At 42.4% G+C, this 18937-nt stretch overlaps 3 protein-coding genes across 3 annotated transcripts; 2 read left to right on the top strand and 1 right to left on the bottom strand.

The window, feature by feature from the left end:
• The first annotated feature begins 32 nt into the window (after nt 1-32).
• LOC139648602 (seipin-like) lies at nt 33-2999 on the top strand. The gene has a single exon (XM_071524777.1). The coding sequence runs from the start codon at nt 395-397 to the stop codon at nt 1553-1555; it is 1161 nt and encodes a 386-aa protein (XP_071380878.1). The 5' UTR covers nt 33-394; the 3' UTR covers nt 1556-2999.
• A 2474-nt stretch (nt 3000-5473) lies between these two features.
• LOC139648603 (leucine-rich repeat-containing protein 10-like) lies at nt 5474-6289 on the bottom strand. The gene has a single exon (XM_071524778.1). It carries the CDS (start codon nt 6287-6289, stop codon nt 5474-5476), a length of 816 nt encoding a protein of 271 aa, XP_071380879.1.
• A 2144-nt stretch (nt 6290-8433) lies between these two features.
• Nucleotides 8434-18886, top strand: cnot2 (CCR4-NOT transcription complex, subunit 2). The gene is made up of 15 exons (XM_071524771.1): nt 8434-8475; nt 9348-9476; nt 9582-9654; nt 10025-10172; nt 11137-11319; nt 12597-12676; nt 13035-13160; nt 13381-13505; nt 13663-13780; nt 14154-14310; nt 14496-14557; nt 15464-15513; nt 15644-15744; nt 15975-16119; nt 17387-18886. The coding sequence occupies exons 2-15, from the start codon at nt 9360-9362 to the stop codon at nt 17471-17473; spliced, it is 1572 nt and encodes a 523-aa protein (XP_071380872.1). The 5' UTR covers nt 8434-8475; nt 9348-9359; the 3' UTR covers nt 17474-18886.
• Nucleotides 18887-18937: the final 51 nt, after the last annotated feature.

The following is an 18937-nucleotide window of genomic DNA, read 5'->3' as shown; positions in this document are numbered from 1 at the left end:
CCGGGTCAAAGGGCGTTCCGTGTTCTGCGGTTGTGTTGTCTAGCAGCATTAGCATTTGCTAATAAGCGCAGTTTAAAAGCCAGGAGAAAATATCAACGGACAACCGACAAGCCAGACATGTTTTAATTTTTGCAAAGTTTCTCAGCCTGGCCTTGTGTGCTGACACGTTTATCTGCTGTAAATGATGTTGGACTCTCAGTGAGTGAGTGGTAGCTCAACAGACAAGTCATGGGAGGGTGAAGAAAAACAATTAAGAAGCTTCGGAGGGGAGGCACCCACTGATATATAAGGATAGGACCCACCTCGGGAGCAACAGCCAACGTCTCGAGAAAGCTCAAAGGCAAAACTGCCGAGCGTCAAGACTGGATACCGTTACTGGAGACTGGAAGACACCATGGGGGGTGTGATGGGACCGGTTCTGCTGTGGCTGCAGGATGTGGCTGCTGTTACTCTCCTCAAAGCCCGTCGGACTTTACTTCAGGCTGCCATTCTTTGTTGTGTTCTACTTCTGCTGCTTTGGGTGTCTATATTTCTCTATGGAAGCTTCTATTACTCCTACATGCCCACTGTCAGCTTCTCTACCCCTGTGCACTACTACTACAGGTCTGACTGTGATGCCTCCGAGTCATTACTTTGTTCATTCCCTATGGCCAACATCTCACTCCTGAAGAATGAAAAAGACCAGGTGATGGCTTACGGTCAGCCATATCGAATATCTTTGGAGCTAGAGATGCCGGAGTCTCCAGTGAACGAACAGCTGGGCATGTTCATGATCAAGATGTCTTGCTACACCAAGGGTGGTAAGACGGTATCATCGGTGGGACGTTCTGCCATGCTGCATTACCGCTCCAGCCTTCTGCAGACCCTGAGCACTTTACTGTTCTCTCCTCTGCTGCTGACTGGCATGGCAGAGCAGAAGCAACTACTAGAAGTAGAGCTCTTCTCAGACTACAAGGCGAATGCTTATCAACCCACTATCGGTGCAGTCATCGAGGTCCAGTCTAAACGAGTGCAGATCTATTCATCCCAGCTTCGTATCCACGCTTACTTTACTGGAGTAAGATACGTGCTGTACAACTTCCCCTTGACCTCTGCAGTGATCGGCGTGGCCAGTAACTTCGCCTTCCTCAGTGTCATTGTGCTTTTCAGCTACCTGCAATTCATATGGGGCGGCCTGTGGCCTCCAGAGCAACTCAGAATTAGGGTTCTGATGGGGGACAACACCCGCTTCCAGCAGAGGAAAGAGGAGGCTCGCAAGCGCATGGAGACGGCATCGTCACAGAAGGAACCTGAAGCGCCTGGTGTGATTGGCTCTGTGGATGATCCGTCTGATTTTCAGGGAAATGACACAGCACCGGAGCCGTCGTCAAAGAGGCCCTCAGTAGTCCCAGATGCCCCCGAGGCTGCTGAGCCAGATACGAGTGGTGAAGGGCCTTGTGATTCTGAGGGGCCTGAGGAGAAGGAAGGCTCAGACACGGTGTTGGAGGGATGCCAGCTGCCTCACCAGGCTGAGTCCACTCTCCGACAGAGACCCGGGCCCTGGATGAGCCTGTGAACCCCGGGGCTGCATGCAGACAGATACCTATAATGCCAATAATGTGCCCGTTTCTTTCACAGGTGTGAAAGTGATTGGGCAGTCTCAAGCAAGTCGTTGGCACAAATACAGATGCATGTGAAAATATTCCCTGTCTTGTTTTAGTTTAGGCTTACTGTCCTGTCTTGATAACACGTTTACCTCATTGTAACCTGAAAATGTTTACTCGCTTCTTTTGGCTTAGTGTATTGTGCCATCTGAGTTACTATGATACCCACAGCAGGAGGTGTTACATTCCTACTCTCAGTACTCCTTCGCTTGTCCAACAGTCAAGCTATATTGCCAGTAGGCATTTGGCATTATCATCAGGCGTCAGTCATCGAGTTAACACACCCTTTTGAGTCAGCTGAACCTGCTCATGTTGTGCTGCTGCGTCTGATAGTGAGGTGGCATTTTCTCACATTAAGACCAGCTTACATTCAGCTGTATGACGCACACATCCTGCCTATCCTCCCATCATAAAAAAGGCAATTGTGATTCAGATTGTGCTTGTTCTGTTTACCTGGTCAAACATCAGTATTCTTGATCCTACTGTTGGATGCAATACAACATTCTTCCATGTAGTTCCCCTGTAAGGGTGAACGTGCAAAACAAGATTTTGACTGCATTTTGCATCCTCAAAGCCATTCCACGCCCATTTAGACGATTGACGTAAACATGCCTCATGACACTTTTTCTCAGAGGCTCAGTCAGAGCAATTTGATTTGGAAATTTAGCCTGAGAAAGCAGCCTTGTTTTAAGTAAGTTCCAAGAAAAAAAATGTTTTGTGGGTCCAGCCTAAGCAATTTGGTGCATTTTCAGTGCACATTCATCTTGAAATTAAATAAGTTCTGCCTTAATGTTATTTAACTGCCATAGCACATTTACAGATCCAACATGGTTACACAGTTGTACTTCCTTCCCTGGTATCTGCATCCAATGTCTGTTACAATGTAGTTCTTAACCCTGCAATTTGATGTTGTGAAAAATGGTGTTCTCTTTTATTATTTTGTTGTCACAGGGGACTATGAAGGTATTTTAGATAGGTATGTTAGGCAATATAGGAATGTTATCTTTTCTTAACTTTTAATTATTTAACTTTGAGATACATAGATAAGAAGGATAAGTGAAGTTATTGTTTGGAAAATGATGCTGGTCAATAGAGCTAATGAAGTGAAGGTAATGTAGAAAATGTTGGAATGTGGCTCTATGTTTTTACCTACACTTCATTGGAATTAGGGTTTAAGCAAGTTTATGGAAGGCTTTGTGCAAGTTGTATAGGATTTGATACCAAAGATATTGTTAGATAAGACAAGGCAGTGCACTTCTGTGATGTGTCATCTTGTTCTCTGCACTGCAAAATATCATTGTACATGCCTCTGGAATTAATACAAAAGTCGATGTTATTTATGCGTTGATACAAATCTAATAAATGCTATGAACACATATATTGGTGCACTTCACTTTCCTTTTTTATATTAATTTCTAGTCTTGGCGAGTGCGATATTTCCCACCTGTCAGATAATAACTCAACTCTTAAAAACCAACAGAATTTCTGAAGATATTTCTTTCATGCCCCATGAGTGCTTACACATTTTTAAACTAGCTTTCGTTCAGCTTGTATTACGTACACCTTATAGCATTTTGTTATTATAGAAATAACTGTATACTGTACATTTATCTAACAGTTAAGTGTTTGGTGCTTCAGAGTTTTCGGCTTGACCCATTGACATGAAGCCATGCCAACTCAGGTAGTGGGAACAGTGCACCCAAAAAATGATTTTCCCTTTCAGGTTGTTTCATTTGATTAATTATCAGAAGAAGCCTAGGGCCTGAAAACAATTTTGCATTTCACAAGAAAACAGTTTTGCAATTCACAAGTTCAAATTTGATATTCTTGAGCATAATGCAACATGTTAAATCACTGAAAGAATTTAGAAGCAAATTTTGACATTTTGGGACAAATCTATACATAAAGTTGAATAGTAGGTGAACAAGATAGAAGAACAAGACATTGATGAGAATCAGTTTAATGGTAATTCAAAATGTGAGTCTGCTGCATGCTGATGAGAGCAAGGCCAGCCAAAGTTACAGTTTCAGATTTACAACACTGCATTTTGCCACCTGAAAGCTGATTGTAATGCCACAAGTAAAAATTAGAATTGAAAAATTGAATTAAAATAAAATTAGGAGAAACATATGATAAAATCCAGAGTTTTAGGTAAAATACATCATATATGTATGCAATAAGTAAACACAATTTGCAATCTACATGTTGATCAACCCTGTAAGAGCGTTGGCAAATAGTAACCAAGTTGATGTGTTGAGGCTTGTGTGATAACATGGAACGCTTGTACATGAGATCTTCATGAGTTTCAATATGATTTAGAGTTTTGTGAATAGAATTGTTCAGTGTAGACATATTATGCCTGTGCCCCCTTACAAACCTCACAAAACTGCTCTCAAAACTCTCTAAAGACAGATCAAAGACAGTTTGCTGAAAATCGTGTGACTTGAGAAGGTGTCCACAGTGTATACCCAATGATGACATGTATACTTGAATGATAAAATAGACAGATGTCTCTAAACAGTCTTTGGACTTGTAGAATTATCTAAGGTCATAACACACAACAAAATAGGTGTCATCTTTTACAGTAAACTGGATGAAATTGAGACAATTTAATTTGTGTTTATGCTATGAGAAACACATACATTTCCACATATGTACAAGCGCTGGTATGCAGCCCATTTAAATCTCACTTTTTGCCATTTTGCTCAAAGAGATGCAAAATGCCAAAATGATGTATTATGGAATGATAGTTTATCTTGTTTACAGTAGGATCTCTGTTGCGCTGTAGAAGTGGAGCGCTGCATTTTGTTTGTGTTGGTGAGATGGTATTTTAAAATCTGTTTAAAATCAGAACCTTTTGGCGATGATATTAAAGCCCATTAGCAGTCTTTATTCAAAGCCACAAGCCCAATCTATCGGATGAATTATGCATTGGTCTGGATAAGGAGTGCACTAATTGACTTCAACCATCCATCATTTGTATTAAAACCTCACTGTATTTAGCCTCAGCAGGTACAGATATTATCTCAGAGTCTGCTGTACTAAGAAATCTTATTATGGATTCTGTTCTTTTACTCTGAAGTACGAACTCACACATACTTTTTGAGTTAGTGACATCTCTTCCCTTTTGTTGAATTGATGCTTCAGTTGTGCATCTGCTGACATCAGGATTGTCTCAGGCCAAAGAAATACTTAGGTGACCTGCAGTACAGTCATAGTATCAACTAACCATTTAATTAACAAATCTACAAAAAAAGATCTGTTTATCAAATAAAATACATACTTGCCAGTATTGTTTTGATTCCAGAGATGTGCTAGTACAATTTCCAAGAAATATGCCATGCAACATGAGATGAAATAATTCGAAACAATTTGACTAATTGACGAGAAAAATCGAAACCATCTCAGACCATAATGGCCTATTAGTTGACTTAGGGGAATTGTTTAACGATGACTGTGAAAAAGAATCACAGTTTAAAATGATACTGTTGCTGCAAAGACTCATCTGACGAGCCAAACACAGTTTTAGAAATTTAAAAAAAGAAACTGTAATTTCATTCAGTGTCAATTTCCAATGTCAAAACATATTTTATTTGTGCTAATATCATTGGATGATTAATCTTTTCCTTTTCACACTGTCCAAGTTTTTGTGGCCAACAAACAACCATAGCTGCTTCTTACTTTGTATCTCATGTTGAAGTCCATATCATTGGGTTCACCTTATATGGAACAAATACCATCAGGCTGCTAAGTGTTCCTGTTGAGTGGCGTCCTGCGCTGGTGGGCCTTTCCACAGCTGAAGGTCAGTTTGTTCCTCGACCCTGAACGCTCTATTCCTCCTCAGGCGGTAATTCCTTGACCTCTGCTGTAGTCTCGCTCGCTGGTTTCGACCCATCATCATCCTGCTCATCATCTGAGCTGTCCGCCCAGCGCCCAACCCTCCTTACTCCCTCACCCACCACCGGGGCATTAACACAGGGGTTATGGTCATAGATGACAAGTTTCAACCCCTGCAGGTGGGACAAACCTGGAAAGTGGCGTATTTTGTTCCGGTCCACGTCGATGACGGCAAGAAAGTGCATCTCCAGCAGCACTGGCGGGAACTCTGCCAGCTGGTTCCCAGCGAGCCAGATACTCCGCAGCTCCTCCAGCCCCCCGAGCTCCTTAGGCAAACTCCGAATCTGGTTATAACCGAGGTGCAGGGTCTTGAGATTGGGGAGCTCGCAAACCACCTTGGGGAACTCAGTGAAGCAGTTAGTCTCCAGCCACAGAGTGTTCAGCTCCTTCAGCTGTCTCAGTTCCTTGGGGAGGCGGTACAGCCTGTTGTTGCCCAGGTAAAGGATACTGAGTTGGGGCAATCTGCAGACGGCTGCAGGAAGCTCCTCGAAGCAGTTGAAGTCGAGGGCCAGCAGCTGCAGCTTCCTCAGGCCCTGCAGCTCGGCCGGTAAGCTGCTGAGGTTGTTGTCGCTCAGGTAGAGCTTCACCAGCTCATCGAAGGCGCAGGCGGCGGCGGGCAGACGCCGCAGCTGCCGACTGCTCAGGTCCAGGGTTCGATCCGGGGGCATTTCCTTCAGGTCGCCCACTAGGAAGCGCTGACAGTGCTCCGAGGGGATGAAGGCAATGACCCCCCGCATGGCGTTCCCCATCCTGCTGCCTTGCTCGCTGGTCACCTCCACATCAGTTTAGTGCCAGACAAGGGGCTGCATGCAGGGAGACTCTGGGCGTCATTAAATTCATTTCATGGCATCCCATAGACTCTCTTCCACTGCCCCTCTGAAGTTATTGATCTTAATACTATGCAAAAAAAAAGTGTAACAATGTAATACAGCAACAGCAGGCACAGCAATCACAGCAACACCCTTTCATTTGATAAAAGCCATGCTGGTGAGTCATTTCAAAGCATCTAATTGCAGTGAGAAGAGAGGGTTAGTATATAAGCATCACCAATGAGCAAAAGGAATATAGGAAATAGAATTAGTGTAAGGATTTTCATTGTTACAATTTAAAAAGACCTACTTTTCACTGCCTCCCTATGTTGTCCATGATCTCCCAAAGTATGCCATTTGTTTATCGAACTTAATGAGGAGAATACATATCGTATTCCCCCGTTAGATGTTCCCCTGTGCCGTCCTCTCACTATCTCTCAGTGGCTCTGAGCTTTGCCCCTGACTCTCAAGCGATAGCAACCACTAGCTGCTCTCTCCTCCCCATTTGTGCCTAATGACTTTCCCCCTTTCTTCTCAGACATGACAGAGGTGGGAGAGGGAGACAGGGAGGGGCAGGCTGAGGGTTTCAGAGTGCCATGGATAAGCATAAGAAGTGCTTTGTGATGAGAGAGCAGGGAAGGTCATTTACATGCATTACAAACAGCCCGGGCACAGCTCAGGGTCTGTGTGCCTCCGAGCCAAACAAGTGGACCTCTCCACTAACTACTGAATGATCTGCAGAGTTGCTCGCTGTTTGCAGTGGGACTCGGTCCATGCTTTGGGTCTGTAGGTGTTTTGCTTTTACTGAGATTGTAGTAACTCATTGGGTGGTATGAAATGTTTGCTGCAGGGAGTGGAAAATGAAGTAACAGCCACCCAAAAAAAAAAGAAAAGAAAAGAGGCGTATCGGGGGGTTGTTTGTGGCAGGGGAGGTCTGTGTTTTGTCAGCACCACGTTGTGGATGCCTGCTTCAGCTGCTTGCATATAGACTTGTGTGCATTGTGGATTCAAGACCTACACTTGCATGCAAAAGTTATAGTTTAAGCCATTCTTGATGTAAAAAAATCAGCAAATCCTAAAGCTCATTTCTAAAATTTCCATTCATAGGCATAATTTGGAATGACATTTTCCATTTACATCTCATATCGGAATGTTTTATTCCTGAACTGTTAGAAGCGGCATATCGCTCCTGTCAGTCGGAGGTGTGATTTGCCCATGCTATCTCATGTACCTTCATTAGGGCTATTTTCTAACCAGATAAAACTGGGAAGGAATTTCATTTTCCTTATCAGAGGGGGCACTGGCTCCCCCCATTCTGTTTCTGTTCACTGACAGACTGTTTTTAGCACTTGTCCTCCTCGTCCACTTATTGTCTGGGGGCCTCTGACAGGCAACAGTAGCGCTCAGGCTGGGCAGAGAAAAAGTACCATATGATTGGCACAATAAACGCCACCATCACCTTTTCTTGGAACATCTGTAGTTTCAGTAGGTAGCGAGTAATTTGTTCAAATTTAACAAGGGAGGTAATGGGGAGAGAAAATGTGGTTTCTCCAGTCCAAGTACAACAAACAAAGGGCATGCATTTCATTTATAAGCCTACTGACAATTTAGGGAGCTGTAAGTGGAAATAACTCTTCCGTGAGACTAACAAATTTCTGCTGTATTTTCAGGTCACACCTTGACACTTCAGCTGCAAATACTCTGATGCCAGTGCATTATTGAAGAAATTAGTTAAACAAGTGTCATTTGAATATTCTGACATGATTAGTGGGAGAAGTAGGGCTCTTCTGTAATGACTGAGCTACATGTTGGTGAAAGCACAATATTTCCATACTGCAACACACATTATGATCACAGGAGGGAGTGAGTGGCTTGACAGATAGTGTCCTTATTTACATTTGTTATATTTGCTAACATAATTTTCAAGCGATATTTCCACCACCTCTATTTCTTTTTGCTTGTTCAACCCCCGTTGGAAATGATCTGGGATATACTTTCAGACATGTTTACTTTGTGTACGGAAGTGGTCAGCAGGTTCTAAGGTCAGAGGGTAAAGGCTATTTTTCTTTCGATTGAGAATACACACAGCCATCTTGGATCTAAAGAAGAGAAGGGAAATTAATGCGGTGAGGGCTTTCTGTTATTTTTACGTCAGATTAAAACGGTTCGGTCCAAATTTAACCCTATAGCATTAAATATTTGTCTTAATGGATCTCGCCGTTTGCTTCCGTTTTAATGTGAACTGATTCATGGCTTTGAATTCCAACTGTTTCTTGCCTCTGTTCTGCCTGCTGCTGGCTGCAAGCGGAGCGTAAATTGAGACGAGAAAACGGACAGCTGACTGAGGATAGATGGAGGCAAAGAGGGCCCAAACAGGCTGCTAGTTGGTAGTGGATGCTACTTGTTAGTTAGTGTCTTTTGGAGTTGAAAAGACGAAATTAGCTGGTATGCTATGCTTGTACTAAACGTTGGGTAACCTAGGTTAGCAACTGTAAGCTCACATTTAGGTTAGCCCGCTTGCAAACTGACGTTAGCTAAGCTAACGCAGAATCATTATAACTAGCCTGCTAACGTTAGCTACACTATTGGCTAACTAACGTTAGCCTGTTGGCATTGCTATTGTTATTCCCCCCAAACATTGCTAATTAGATGGCCATCTGGCTAGCGTATTTCTTCAGTTCATATCTATTCATGTCATACAAACTGAACAAGAAGCTAAGTTAATTCTCTTGTCAGCTGGTGTATTCTGGACTTAAATTGACAACACATGGCTGGTAGGGTATTTTCTGCGAGTAGCAGATCACTACTTTAGTTTGGCATGGAAGGTTAAGCGGGAGAATCGGTGTTTCTAAATGAGAAATGTGATGGCTAACTAGACTATGAAATTGTATTTGCCACAGTCCAATTCTTCGTGTCCTGTCTGACTTTCCCTCACTGCCCAACACAACTAGCTGGGCAACAACACCGCTTTAACAGCAGCTCTATTCTCTCTCTGCAGGTGACGAAAGGCATGTTCGGTTCTAGAAAGAAATTTGTAGAGTTTGTTGAGGTAGTCGACAACGACTTTCCTGATGAAAGCATGTACTACAGCCAGCCGTCGATGTTCCCACATCGGTCGGATAAAGACGTGAGTTTTGTCCCTATATCCCTACACATTCCTTTATTCCCATACTTCACCAGACTACAGGAGAGCATCCAGTTATCTGACTCTGTCCCGTCTGCTTTCCCTCAGATGCTGTCGTCTCCTTCACCATCGTCGTCAGGTCAACTGTCGCAGCTTGGTGCAAGTTTGTACGGTCCACAAAGTAAGCATGCAAAGCCTCGTTTTTTCCCCACAGTCGCTCACAATATATATTGTTTTCCTCATGTAACATACATGGAGTGGGAAGAAATCAAATGCTCAGTGTGCAATTCAGTTAAGGGATGCTGAACAGCTTAGATGAAAAGCACAATTCTCTTGTCAGTGAAACTTGATTTATTTAACAAAGTTTGAAATGTGTGACATTTTGATCATAAAGACTTTAATCAGATCATACTTACCATAGGACTAGTAGCTGGCCTAACTCCAGTTACACCTACGCACGTCTTTATGGACTGAAAGCAGAAGAATCCTCTCTGGTTTGCCTGACAGTAAACCTTCTTCTTCTCCGTCTTTTCCTCTCTCTCTCTCTGCAGGTGCACTCGGCTTCTCGATAAGGGGCATGGGCAACAATACGCCTCAGTTAAATCGAAATTTAACGCAAGGCACCCAGCTACCAAGTCATATCACTCCCACAACGGGGGTGCCCACCATGTCCCTCCATACCCCTCCTTCACCAAGCAGGTGTGTATGCAGGTGCTTGGATTTGTATTAGGGCTGAACAATTAATCGAAATTTTATCGAAATTGCAATATGGCCTACTGCAATTTTCAAATCGCAGGAGGTGCAATATTCGTTAAAGGCGAAATGTGTGTCAAAATACCATTTTAAATGAAATATTGTCGTGCTGCAGAGATGTCCTGGCCTATACATCATATTCTACAGACTTAAGAAAACATCTTTGTTTGGTACAGATCCCCGCAAAAATCACACCATAATCATTTTAATACGCCTTTCAATGAAAATGAGAATAATGATGTAAAAATGATCATTCCCTCTAATATCGCAAATCATATCCCAATTGCAATATCAGTCAAAATGATCGCAATTAGATATTTTTTCAAAATCGTTCAGCCCTAATTTGTATGCGTGTTTGTGAGTGTGTGCATGTGTAAGTGCTTTGTATGTACACACATGCATGGATCATGTATGGTTACACCTTGTATGGTATCGGTTTAAGACAGTAGTTAATATTTGTATTTAGGGCTGGGCGATAATTATTATCAATATTATCGCTTATCGTCTTTCAGTGGAATCATATGGTGATGATATGGTGATTTTTGGGATATCATGACGCACAATTCTGCTGCTCTAATCTGATGATAACAAGCAAATTTTATTTAAAAACTCTGACAAAATGAGGAATGAAACATTTTAAGGAATATTATTTGAAAATTTCATTTTGTTTGACATCACACCTAACATTACCATTTGGTTCAATGGGTTGATGAACATTAATTAGTTTAACATGTGATTTTGAACCATAGTGTGATATATATCAATAATGGAAAAGATTCTTATGATTATTGTGGTATTTCAACCATATCGCCCAGCCCTGTTTGTATTTAACACTTGATTGAAATGCCAGTTGACTTGACATGAGCAACAACCTGAATCCACTAAATCAGACTTGACGGTGTCTCGATAGGGGGACCTTGCCGATGAACTCGAGGAACATGCTGAACCACTCCCAGGTCGGCCAAGGCATCGGGATGAGTGGCAGGACCAATAGCATGGGCAGTTCTGGGCTGGGCAGCCCCAACCGCAGCTCCCCCAGCATCATCTGTATGCCCAAACAGCAGCCAGCACGTCAGCCCTTCACCATAAACAGGTAGTGCAACTGATACATGCATCCGTTCCTGCTGACACCTGTGATGTCCTTTTATAGGTCTGTCAGTCCTTTGGAGCCTCTAGAGTTTCAGACATAGAATTCAACACCTTTAGTTGTTCGCTTTTAGGAAAACTCATGTTTGCAACTTCTTTTTACTGTAAGGGTGGAGCGGTTCACAGAAGTCGTGGTTTGTGGCCGTTTTCAAAAGATCAGGGAAAAGTGACACTTCCAACTGTAACTTTGCCTTTTTATGTGTTTGACATGTTATCTATTATTTTTGTACTTATATGGCAGTTGTATGAAATCCTATAGTGTACAGTATGGAGAAAAGGCATGGCAATTAGAAAAAGGTGATTTGAATCATCTATAGGAAGGGAAAGTGCAAAGTAGTGCCTCTGCTGGTAGTGTTCATTCCTGAGAATATCTATTCATTTCCCCGTTGTCAAATACTGAGAGTAAAAACATCTACACATCAACATTTCTCGAACTTAACCAGGTGCTGGACGGACAGAATGTAAAGCGTAGAACAAAAGTAGAAAGGTTGAATGGTGTACAATTTTTCCTTCCACATGAATTGTTTCTGACATGAACTAGGTGTATATACCATATGTAAATACCATGCTAAACCTTTTCTCACTGAATACAGCCACCAGAGAGTGATGTAACTTTCTTTCTTCTTTATTGCTGAAAGTTCATGCCAGGATTTAATGCACGTATCAGTAGCCTGATTTCTGTTTACATGTGATCCTAGGTTAGCTAATGGTACTGTTAGTTTGTTACTTCAGGACACAGAGCAGGAATTAACCCTTCCCATTGTAGAAACAGAAAATCGTTTTGACACAACTGTATTCGCAAACCTCATTGAAGATTGAGATGGGACTTTTAATTGGCAAGCTAGTGAAGAAAGCTAGTAGTTTTGCCACTCACCAAGTTGGCTCCTTTGATTCAGCAAACCTGCTGTGACCAAGTAGCACACAGCTTGCAGACTTCTCACTTTACATGAAAGTTTCACCGGCTTATAATGCAAAAGAAAGCACAAAGCCTGCAAGTGATGTACTTATAGCTAGGCTGGGGTGGTTCAAATTGCAAGCCATGATTGAACCTCAAGTCATCCTGTTCCCTAGTTTGTTGATATTTTTATACCCTGACTTTACACTATCATACAGTGTTTTTTGGGTTTTTGTTATTTGGTCACTTGTAAGTAACGGAAAGCATTTATTTCTCTGTACTGTGGCTACCTGTTTTTTTTTAACTGGAGTTTTTCTCCATCTCTGCAGCATGTCAGGGTTTGGAATGAACCGTAATCAGGCTTTTGGGATGAACAACTCAATGTCGAGCAACATCTTCAATGGCACAGGTTAATATGTTTTACCAAAATCCTCATTCCTGTATAACAGCACTGTAACAACTGTAATGTTAACGCCATTATATTAATTTACATATGGCTGCTGTGAAATTGACAATGAGCAACTACTGTACAACTGCTATGTTAGATGTTTTGTTTTGTCCACAGTTATTACTTAGATGATGGCAATTGCTTTGTTCTTTGACAGTGTAAACAAAGCAGTTGCCGTCACCTAAGTAATAACTGTGGACAGAGTCATCATTTTGAAGCTTACGGTTATTAAATCGGTAATTGCCACATTATTACACAGATGAACAGCATTAAAGATGTTGTCATGTTTTACAAGGCTTTAACCTTCCTCTTGTCACAGATGGGAGTGAAAACGTAACAGGACTGGATCTGTCAGACTTCCCTGCGTTAGCGGACAGGAGTCGGAGAGAAGGGACTGGAAACCCAACACCGCTGCTCAACCCGCTGGCTGGAAGGGCTCCCTATGGTAGGACGTTAGGCTGGAGAAAGTCTCATTCATCATTTTTACACACCAAGCTATAGGCAGTAGGTTCTCCCTAGGAAATGGCTATCAACTTTCATAATACTTCTGTGACAAGAGGAAGGCCATGTTTAAATGCACATCTTAGTCCATAGGAACAGGAAATACAGATGTTTCCATTTTTGTTGTGACTCACTGCTTATTATGTACCACGCTTCTGCCTAAGTTGGCATGGTGACTAAGCCATCAACCGAACAGACGCAGGACTTCTCCATCCATAACGAGGACTTCCCTGCACTGCCCGGCCCCAACTACAAGGACCCCACGTTGAGCAATGATGACAGTAAAACCGTAAGTGTGAGGCATCGTTGGCTCTACAGCACGCTCCGGTGGGATGTCTTATCCTGGCCTGTTTACATGTCAAAGACAACTATTTGTGATTAATTTTACATATCTCTTTCTGTTTTTAAATGGGTTGTTTTGTCTCTCTTTATCGACCCCTACACAGAACCTGAACTCGACAGGCAAGAGCACGTCCAATGCAGATGGGCCCAAGTTCCCTGGAGACAAGACGGCCTCAGCACAGAACAACAACCAGAAGAAAGGGATCCAGGTGTTGCCCGATGGTGAGACCTCTCAGCCAATCGTATCCAATCGCTCCAATTCCACTGAAACATCCCTTCTTAATCGCACAACTTGGGTGAGGCAGTCAGGCTCCGTAAATGTTCATATACCCTGCGTTACGGGTTTACATAATTATTGGATAGGCTACAGTGAGGGAACTAAAAGAATATATTCCATATGATATAGGCCATCATCTTTCTGTTTATATCTTTGTGACCATCACTTATAATCAGTTTGGTTTGCACTCCAATGCGAGCACAAAATGTGGTTTAAAAATATGGAGGTAATGTATTGGCAATAAGTATTTAGACCATTTGCCCAAGTTTTGTTCTTTTGTGACTCGGTGCTGAACTCTGGATTGTCCCGCCGCTGCAGGTCGGGTGACGAACATTCCCTCGGGGATGGTGACAGACCAATTTGGGATGATCGGACTGCTGACGTTTATCCGGGCGGCAGAGACAGACCCGGGGATGGTCCATCTGGCGCTGGGAAGTGACCTCACAACACTGGGACTCAACCTAAACTCGCCAGAGTAAGATACAGTAGCTGCACTACTCTGATTGTAGGCTTTAAGGATAAACAATGACCAAAACAGTCATGATCTGTGTAGTGAATGGGAGGATATACTCTTCTTCTTACCCGCGTTTTTAGATTGTTTGCACTTGCTGATTATGCTAATATATATTGGAAGATTGTAATGAAACTCTCTCCTGACAGAAACTTGTACCCCAAGTTTGCTTCTCCTTGGGCCTCAGCACCTTGTCGACCTCAAGACATTGGTAAGACATTAACTTCAAGTACGTAGGGGAGGGGAATACTCCATGTTTTGTGTTTTTTAAGAACCTGATTTTAGCAGTCATTTGGCAATCCTGACCAACTTTCAAGACTGTGCCAGAGCCATTCTGAAGACATTTTGGGCGCAAGGAACAGTTGGCAGAAGCTATCCTGTAGTGTGATGTGTGTAGTGTGTGTTCCTGTAGCGTTTAGGACTCAGTTCAAATCTCCTCATCTAGCTGCACACTTGCAAAGGCTCTCCCAAATTACTTTAAACAATAAATTTGGATGGGCTTTTGTAGTGTGAAATAGTTGGCAGTAGATTCCAAGAACAGACACCTTCAATAGCCAACGAGAGTTGAGCATGCAAAAAATATATGCATGGCAAATTGAACCGTGTTGTCTAGTCTTCTGTGGCATTCTAGCTCACATAGCCTGCTACCTTATGATTCTGTTCGTCTCCATTGGCATGTGCATAGCTGCACAAACAAATTGATTGCTAAGCAGTTTAGTGTTGGCAGAAGCACAGCTAGTAATCAGATTTGGGCTTTATTCTGACAAGGCTTGCTTTCATTACTGTAACTAGTTGGGGCTTTATTGCGTAACCAGCTCCTCACCTCTGACGGCCTTTTGATAACACAATTGTACGTTTCGGGGGCCATGTTGGGATCTTCATGGTGGTTAGTGTGCTCCAACGGCAAGACAAGAAATTCAGATAAGTCTTGTCATTGGAGGAGAGTTTTGCCTCCATTTTCATCGACTTAGGTTACAAGTGTTCAGTTTCTCAGTCAGTTTCGAGTCAGTGTGTGGAATAAAAACACTGGTGCATCAGCATAACGAAAACCTCAGACCCCTAAGTGTATTCACTAACACACAACTGTTCAGATGTCTGCCTTCCTCTTGCCTTTCAGACTTCCATGTCCCTTCTGAATACTTAACCAATATCCACATAAGGGACAAGGTAAGTTGGTCCTCTGAACAATACCACAATAAATGGTTTTAGTAATCCAGTAGTACCTATTGAGGTTTTTAATTGATCGGTACAACACTAACTCTCTACGTTCTCTCCTCTGCTGCCCTGCCGCCTTAAGTTGGCTGCAATTAAACTGGCTCGATACGGTGAAGACCTGTTGTTCTACCTGTACTACATGAATGGCGGAGACCTGCTACAGCTTCTGGCAGCAGTAGAACTGTGAGTGGTGCTATATCGTTTTTAATTGGGATTACTGTGTAAACCCCCTGGGATGGGATGTTGGATATTTTTACTCTGATGTTAACATTGCAAAAAGTCTCTTTGGAGTGCAGTTTGCTCTATTTGGTGAGGTGATGGGGTTTCTTGGGGTGAACGTTGTGTGTAGGTCATGGGTCAGTGACTTTTCCTTTCTCTTCCTCTGTCTCTCTTTTATCCCTTCTGCCTCCCAGCTTTAACCGGGACTGGCGGTACCACAAGGAGGAGCGGGTTTGGATCACAAGAGCGCCTGGCATGGAGCCCACACTGAAGACCAATACCTATGAGAGGGGAACCTACTACTTTTTTGATTGTCTTAACTGGAGGAAGGTAGCCAAGGTGAGCGTTTGGTCTTGTCTGTTTGTCTGCTGCTTCTTCTCATGTTGAGGTGAACTACGGCACCTGTGACCAGGGGCCTCCTGTATAAAAGTCTGAGTAGATTTCATACTGAAAGATGGCGTACTCACAAAACTTGAAAAGTATGTACGCAGGTACTACATACAAGTCGTTTGGACATCACACAGTTGTTTCAGGACTTATTCCGAGTGCATTTGCCCACCCGACACTGCGTTTTCTTCCCAGGAGAGATGGATTTCTGTGCGCCTCGGCAACTGTACAGTCCCTGACGTGCGTTAACATGTCCACGTCACATAAACAAAGAAACCTGTGCAGTTTAATGGTGATCTTGGTTTTGGCACTGTGAGTAGGGCCTGCTGTCATCTGTGGAAAATTAGTTTCACTAGGTTTTCCATCGGTTGTCTGTCTCAATAAGTCAGTTGTCGAGCTGGAGGAGAGAGAGACATGAATTCACACAAACCAACGCGGCATAGCGGTTGCAGTATGCGGTATAGAGGGTTTTTATGCAAATTGCAAAGAGTGTGTGTATCTATTTCCTAAGTGGCTTTTTTGGAATTACAAAAACACAGTTCTTTAAAACCCTCATATTTAGGAGAAGTTATGGAAGGAGGAAAAAATTGCATTTTCAGTGTTGGAAGAACTAAAAATTTGAAATAACAATGCTAGATTGGTTTTGGCATTTCTAATGTTAAGCATTATCCACATATATAACTATATATATATAATGTAACTATTATGTTGTATCAGCAGAAATAATTCTGTTTTTTCATAGACAGCACAGTGAATTGAGTGAAAACTTGATTTTGAAACATGGGTTGGCGTCGCCAACTGACAAAGCCAAACAAATGCGTACGCCTGGTCTAAAATTTGCGGGACGGCACACACATTCTCACATCAAATTTATTTTTAGACATCCCGACGTGTGTGTGAAAACCATACACAACCTTTTTGTATGTGCGTTTATACATGAGGCTCCAGGAGTTTTACCAACATGCGTTAAACTAAATTTTACTGTGTATTTGTGATTGATCTGAAGTTCCTCTAGATACTCTAGAGCGGCGGTTGACCCGCTGCCACAGCTGTAAACTTATAGAATAGTGAACTTTAACAGTTGATGTTATTTACCTTTTCAGGCTATATGTTACTTGTATGTTTTTTTGTAAGGCCTGCCACTATTACTAGAAAAAGGCATTCATCACAAAAAACATGAGCTTTCCTGTGGTGTTAAACTTGTGTCTGCTTCTCTAAGGAATTTCACCTGGAGTATGACAAGCTGGAAGAGAGGCCCCACGTGCCGACAACATTCAACTACAACCCAGCCCAGCAGGCCTTCTGAGGCCCAGACCAGTCCAAGGGCTACAGCTGTCCCTGCACACCACCCTCTCATCCAGGGAGGGCGCTGTGGTCCAGACATCTTGGTTTTTATTCCTTGAGGATTTGGCTATTTGACTGCGGTGGGGGGGCGGGGGGGGGTTGCCGCCATACACGGTGGAGCAAAACTGCCCTGCCTTTCCAAATTACATGCTGCCCAAAACACCAACACTTGTTCTGTTTTTATTCCTTATGTTCCTCCTCTTTTTTTTTTTTTTCTTTTTTTTCTTGTTTTGAGCAGGGTCTGTGTTATGTTTACGTCTCTGAATCTGAAGCCTGTTTGGTCCCGGGAAGGAGGACTGACAGTGTGGCACACTTGACAGTGACAGAACAAGGGTTATGCCTCGTATTTCCAACAAGTGTTAAGAACAGAAAAAGGCGGGGAAGTCAAAGTTAACAAAGTACCATCCTCAGAAGCAAGTGAAAGGGTGAAAGAAATGCAATGTTTATTGTTGCACTATATTTAGTAATAAAAGAACACAAAATTTGTTTGTGCTTTTTTATGTGAAAACACTCCCTTTTATTTTTTTATTATTTTTTTTTTTTGGAAAAACATGCAACCTATCCACACGCATCCCTTTTCATCTCCGCATCATTTCTTTTCTTTCCACTGACATTAATTCCTCAAACTTCTGAACCTGTACCACCGAGCTCTTTGTTTTCTCTTTCCCTCTTTCATCTCTCTCTCTTTGTTTCTCCCTCCGTCTGTCTCTCTGTGGTTTCTGTGTGAGTTAAACATGGGACACAAGTCAGAGACTGTTTTAGTTTCCACAGTAAGTGGACGAGTCCTCACTGAGGTTAACTGCTAAGCGTCATTGCTCCAGAGCAAGCAAAACACTTTCCAGTCTTTGTTACAATTTTGTAATAAATGTGTACATTTTTTTAGTTTCTTGGCATCACGTGAATTAGTATATGTATGTACGAATGTGTATATATGATTGCTATATATATATATATGTATGTATATATATATATATGACATCTATTTTGGAAGAATTTTTGCCCTGCCTTGTACCTCGTTTTTATGAGGTGAGCATGGATGCAATATGTGGATATAACGGGACATTTCTGGATCTGCTGGACAGGGTGTCACATGGCGCTGCGGGCACTTACATCAAAATAATACAAAATTAAAAATGTCAAACAAGGAAAGGCCTGATTCTCAGCAAATAACATGGAGATCATACCCAAACGAACAAGTCTTGAGTGCAAAGCAAAAGGATGGACACATTTCATCCCAAGCTGTTTTAACAGCAGCATTTCATAGGAAAAGGAAAACTGACAATAATTTGAGGAAAAAAAAAAGATGAATCCAGACCAATCTTGTATTTTCTGAAGTTAAAAGCTTCTTTTCTTTGTATTAAAGCAGAAAAGGCTTTCCTGAATCACTGTGTGTGTCTTGTTTGTTACTCTTATCAGAGGCAGGGAC

Source organism: Centroberyx affinis, unplaced genomic scaffold (genome assembly GCF_046629955.1).
Source record: "Centroberyx affinis isolate AG114_WGS23_722 - 3 ecotype Tasmania unplaced genomic scaffold, CSIRO-AGI_Caff_v1 ptg001232l_1, whole genome shotgun sequence".
Classification (NCBI taxonomy): Eukaryota; Metazoa; Chordata; class Actinopteri; order Beryciformes; family Berycidae; genus Centroberyx; species Centroberyx affinis.
The sequence above is the reverse complement of the archived record's forward strand: the minus strand, read 5'-3'. Positions and strand labels throughout refer to the sequence as shown.